The sequence below is a fragment of the Oreochromis aureus genome, linkage group 3, assembly GCF_013358895.1.
Source record: "Oreochromis aureus strain Israel breed Guangdong linkage group 3, ZZ_aureus, whole genome shotgun sequence".
In the NCBI taxonomy this organism is placed as follows: domain Eukaryota; kingdom Metazoa; phylum Chordata; class Actinopteri; order Cichliformes; family Cichlidae; genus Oreochromis; species Oreochromis aureus.
In genome coordinates, this window is record NC_052944.1 from 10,346,475 (window position 1) to 10,352,459 (window position 5,985).

The window sequence follows — 5,985 nt, forward strand, 5'->3', positions numbered from 1 at the left end:
ATCAAAAGAAACTTTGAATTTTTCTTACCTTTAATATTTAAGTGTATCATTCTAAAACCTGGATATACATCTCAATTAAATCCATAGAAATACATTCCAGAGTCAAATACATCCACGTTTGGTTAGGAAGAAGATGGTTGAGATGCTGAAAGTCATTTCAGATGATCCACTTTGAAATCCTTTGCAGCATTCAACACTTTTATCACCTGTAAACATGACTCTGCTCCAGCTGGACCAGTGAACTGGAATGTTATGAACTGGATGTTGGAGCGCTGCAGCATGATTTCTTCTGGATGGACCTCCATAGTCTGAGACCCACTGATGGAGATCCAGGATTAAACAAATCAAATGTGTTCTTAAACAAGAAAATGCCCTACAATTAAAATTAATCAATTAATTGATTTAAGTCTTAATTAAAGCTAGGTTAACAGAAATATGACGTCAAATGTAATTAAGTTAGCACAGGCTGTAAAGACTGTCTTAAGAGACTAAGCTGTTATCAAGGTAAAGTTCACCACTGCACACACGACTGAAGCTTTGCAATGTCTGGAACTGAAGTGAGACCCAGGAAGGGGGGTCTTTCAATAAAAAGAGGAGGGTGTTTTTTTCAACTGACCACAAAAACGCTACCAGGAAAACAAACTGATACAACACTTTTACCCACATGATGTACAAATGACATTTTTTTCAGTATGTCCGGGCTGAGGATATATTTATATGTATATATACATATACATATAAATATATACTTTTGTAAAAGACTTAAGAAATGTGTGTAGAGCCTTGTTGAACCTTTATCATGATGACTGATTTCTTCCTGTGTTATATAATAACTATGGCCACTAGAAGGTGCTGTTAATACTCCAGCTTCCTCCCACAGTCCAAAGACATGCAGTTAGTGGGGATAGGTTAATTGATCAATCTAAATTTCCCATTGGTGTGAATGTGGGAGTGAACGTGAGGGTGAGTGGTTGTCTGTCTCTCTGTGTTAGCCCTGCGACAGACTGACGACCTGTCCACGGTGTACCCCGCCTCTCGCCCTATGACCGCTAAGATAGGCTCCAGCGCCACCCACAACCCTGGAAAGGATAAGCGGAAGCGAATTTATGGATGGATGTAATTTAAAATATTCCTGTCGTGTTCGGGTCAAATCTGACCGATTTACAACTTAAAACACACATAAATATTGTTTTTTTTTTTTTTTTTTTTTTTTTTTTACATCTGATTGCCTCAAGGCCTTATGACTTTCTCCATACTATGCACTTGAACATATAAAAGTGATGATGACCTCTTTCATTAAATTTTCAGTGTTTTAATCAACTTTGTTTGGAAAGTTGGAAATGAATGGGAATCCACCCCCAATTATGACTCAATGCTTGTCTTGTCAGGGGGCTCAAACATACAACTTCCAGCCCACTGCATGACTTTATAACGTGTGGAAATTGTGGTGAAGGAGGCATCACTTCTTTGTCTTTGTCTGTTTATTGCACCAGGAAGCATTATGTTGTAAGTTATTACAAATGCATCTCTGTATGAGTAGTTGACCACCTTTTTAATTCCACCCAAGTACAAATACAGGAGCATTTTTAATGTATTTCCTGTCAGCATAGCCGTTTGATAATTACAGTTTCAGTCATCTCCAGCTGTTCAACACCTGTTTTATAAATGCCATATCATATTTTTTTGTCCCCAAAACTCTCAATTTTTTGGCAAAAACAAAGAAATTTTTGATGGGTAATAATGTATGGTTTACTTGAACTAAAATTAGTTTGACACTGCTGATCTAGGGGTAAGGCCACTCTCTGATTAAAATCCACAGATGTCAGTTTTGTACTGCATAGCGCAGACGGTGGGAGTTACTTCTGCTATGAGTCTTCAGAAGCACATGCTTTTACTTTAGGGTGAGAAAATGTCACACTGCTGCAAGCATCTCTTCGCAAGTTTGAACAAGTGATGCACGTTGTAGAGCTAAACTGGTGATGTGGGTCTAAGTACGTGAGATCTGTTACAAACCCTCAAGTAACTGTATGGTGATACAGCTTTAGAGAGGTTTGAGTTACTTCTACAAACTTGCTCACTACCAAATACTGTATGAAATATACGGTATCTTTATGTTAACAGGTGTGACGTTGTTTTTTTTTTAATTCTCTGAAGACTTGTTGAAATGATTCTGTGGGTTCCAGACGTCAGACAGTCATCGACTGTAAAGGATTTTCATCCCAGTATTATAAATGATCCTTATATTTAAATTTATGCTATGTTGCCTGATTTAAGTCTCTGTACATGGTGGAAAGTGTAGAAAAAATGGCTCTAAAAAGTAGAATTTTTTTTTAAAACTCTCAAATTAAATCTGAAAGTCTACACTTCAATCACACATAAATATATGTGATTCTTTATTTAAAAGAATCTAACAAGTGAGTGAAAGCTCTTGCTCTTTTAACTTTTCACAGTTTGGTCATTTCGCCAACCAGACCAGTGATTCGCACTACAATGAAAGCACGATAAGCATCTGGCTTTGGATTCTGATAGAAATCTCTACAAGCAAAAGAACAAAAACAAAAACTATTTACAATAAACCAACTGAAGAAAGGAACTTAAATATGTCTAAAAATATGTATTGAAAATTACTTAATAATTACTCATGCAATATATACAACAATATGGCCAAGAGAGGGTGTAGTGTAGTAGAATTGAAGGACAAAAACAACAGCTGTGAAAGCATTATATGTGCGTTTATAGGTCAGCTTTAATCAAAAGACTATAAAGTTCAGATAAAAAGTTCTGTAACATTTAGGGTTCTTGCCAAAATTGTATTTTGGTTTTTTGAATGAAAATTCATAGTTGTCTCATAAACCAATTAACAGTCGTTGCACAAATTCTACATAATTAGTAATTACAATTCTTCCCATACACCAGTGGTACAAAACCCCACATGCAGATCATGTTCCACTCTGAGCTAACGTTTGGTTCGGTTTGTAAGTCTATCTCGTAGCAGCGTACACAACATTAGACTGCAGCTCCCTCGGTGGTTCAGGCCTTTTGATTTTAGCTTTGGGATGGAAACTCACTGATGTATAGGTCATGGCATCAGAATCCACGTTCTGTAAATGAAAATGTTTAAATTCAATAATCCCAAAACATCATATGTTAACATCCACCAGGACAGAGGCCATTATCTAGGTATCGGGTTCGGTTAAGGTTAAGGTTACATTAACATTCAACACTTTCTAATCTAATTTTCACCTTCTGGAAAGCACCAATGAAAACTGTTGACAGAAAAACTGGGATGCCAAAAAGAATATATGAAACCTAATCTGAAAAGTTACCATTTCTAGTTTCTAAAAACAAAAACAACAAAAAAATCAAACATAATTAAATAAAAACAACTCGAACCCTCAGTGGGTTCAAGTTGGATGTCTTTGTTATCCCATTATAAATCTTAATCTAAAGTCAAAATCTAATATTAAAATAGATTACCTCACTCTGTTGTGCATTCTGTGGATCATCTTGAGCTAAACGACAGGAACAATACATCTGTCAGTAATTTACCGCAAATGTTTGATTGGACAATTTAAATGAAATCATATAAATACCTGTATGAAATCTCCTGATTTTAACAGCCATACTAAAGATGACCAGTAGAAGGAAAACAGTTAAACTGACCAGGACCACAGTCATCATTTGTTCATATGTTAATCCATCAGCCACATCTACAAAATGGACAATTAAAATGAAAATTTTACGAAGTATCCTGCCTGTTTTTACAGTTATTCAAAATGGTATATAATTTTCTTTGCTATTTTTTTTTTAAATTTTCTTTACAATAAAATACCATAAACAGCATTACTTACCTTGAACTTTTAAATATGTTCCACTTGAGATGACTGACCTTCCATCTGCATGTTTCTCTCCACAGAAATAAAGCGCAGAATCAGAAGAATTCACTTGTTTGATCTCAAGAAATAACACAGAGGTGTTGGATGTCATGTGAAATTTGCTTTTTTTAAATCCACGACAGAAAGAAACGTTGCTAACAGAGCTGGACATAGCTGAGATGCAGCTGGCATTGGGACTGCTCGTCAGTTTGAACCAAAATATGTGGGAGCGATATCTGCTGAAATTGGAGCACTTCAGTGTGACTTCTTGACCAGGCTGAACCTCCACTGTGTAAAACTGTGTGACCGAGGAAGAGATCCAACCTGAAACAAGCAAATATTCCTAAATTTCAAACTCCACACAAACCAGACAATGCCTATGAATAAAGTTGTCATATAACTGGCTACAAGATTCAAATCACTAGGATTGTGGTACAGATTTAACAATTGTGTGAGAAAAGAGTGAAAAGTGTACTTACTCATGGTGCAGAATAAAACTGGCATCAAGGTAAAGTTCACCATTGTGTGTACCACCACTACTGCAATGTTTGTAAGTGAACTGTGCTCCAGTAAAAGCAATCTCTGCATAAAGAGGCGGGCTGTTCTTTTGTATGTACAGCTGCTTTGACTGAGAGTGCCAGTGCTTTTAGACGAATAGCTGCAAACTGAAAGCTATAAGAAGAACAGAATATCAGTATTTTTGTTGTAGATAATTTAGATTCCAGATTATCTAGCTTTTACACAAATTTGGACATCTACAAAAGATGAGTCACTGTATAATTTTATACAGTGTTATATAGCTGTGCCATTACCATGAAATATCCAACAGGTTTTAAAATAAAAGTTTATGTATTTACATCTTTACGTCTTTGCAACGATTCAACCCTATTTTGAGCTTGAACCACAGATATGTCAGCATAAGACAAATACTCCTGATATAAATAATTAAGTCAAGGTTCTCTGTTGATTTTGAAACTCCTAACATGGCATAAAGTAAACTATTGACCACACAGTCAATACAATCTTCATGCTATAGTTGAACATGTTCAAATAAAGCACATACAATTCTTAAAGGGGAAAGTCTACTGTTTACTTAGTAACTAATAAATAGTTACTTGTGTGGTGATGTTAACATTAATCATAGATTATTAAGGGAGTACTTCCATAAAATGCACACTTGTATGAATGTGCACAACATGCAAATTAATGATGATAAGAAAAAGCAGCAGGAACCTTACCTGGCCAATGATAACTACTGGAATAATCTTAGCAAGACTGTGGGTTCACAAAGGCATGCTAGTTTGGAACCTTCACCTGGTGTGGTTTTAGTGTGATAACATCTTGAAATGTGTAACCAGGAGTAAACGCTTTGATACGAGATTGTGTAAGTCTCACCATGCTAAAGCAGCGAGTAGTGATGTCAGCAAGTTTTAAATCAGTTAAGTGTGATCAACAGTATTTACCACGCGGATGTGAACTGATCTATGTTTGTCTAGCACATGGAGATGCACAGTCTGAGCAGTTCGTCCAAGTAAACTGACTGAATAAGTTTCCACTGTCTTATCATCTGATCATCTGATCATGAAGAGCCTCACTGTCAGGTCAATTGTGACTTACAGCACACTTCTACTCTCGCCTAGTGACCGTAGGCAAGAGTAGAGATGTAAATCAACTAGGAAATTGGCAGCTTTCCATTGATGCTTACCTCTTTCTTCAATGCAAAGCACTGATACATCGACTAAATCAATGCAGACATGACTCAAACACATCCACTAAATCTTCCACTCCCCTCTTGTTCATCTCCGAACAAGAACGAGATACAGGCATCCTCCATTTAAGGAAGCAACTCGTCCCTGACCTGAAGTGGACTCTTTTCTAGCGGAGAACCATGGCCATCAAGTTGGAGGTGCTAATCCTCATTCCCGCTGCTTCACACTTGACTGCGAATTGGTCCAGTGTGAGCTGAAGCCAACACTGAAGATGTTTCACAACGAAAGTTTCACAACGCTTTCACAAGTTTGCAAGTTGTAGTTGTAGATTTTTATAGACTATGTAGATGAAATTGCTTTAAGTCTCTTAGAAGTGTAAAGAAGTGTCACAACTGTCAAAA

General features: G+C 36.6%; 1 protein-coding gene across 1 annotated transcript; it reads right to left on the reverse strand.

Moving 5' to 3' along the window:
• Positions 1–2,750: 2,750 nt before the first annotated feature.
• LOC116333745 lies at positions 2,751–4,486 on the reverse strand. The gene is made up of 5 exons (XM_031756996.2): positions 4,355–4,486; positions 3,852–4,199; positions 3,594–3,710; positions 3,478–3,512; positions 2,751–3,101 (listed from the first exon to the last, which is right to left on the reverse strand). The coding sequence occupies exons 1-5, from the start codon at positions 4,461–4,463 to the stop codon at positions 2,982–2,984; spliced, it is 729 nt and encodes a 242-aa protein (XP_031612856.2). The 5' UTR covers positions 4,464–4,486; the 3' UTR covers positions 2,751–2,981.
• Between the last annotated feature and the right edge of the window lie 1,499 nt (positions 4,487–5,985).

Coding starts and splice junctions, on each gene's coding strand:
- LOC116333745 (XM_031756996.2), bottom strand. CDS start 4,463: ATGCAGAGATTGCTTTTACTGGAGCACAGTTCACTTACAAACATTGCA. Junction 3,513..3,593: donor AATCAGGAGATTTCATACAG/GTATTTATATGA, acceptor CCTGTCGTTTAG/CTCAAGATGATCCACAGAAT. Junction 3,102..3,477: donor AGAATGCACAACAGAGTGAG/GTAATCTATTTT, acceptor TTTCATTTACAG/AACGTGGATTCTGATGCCAT.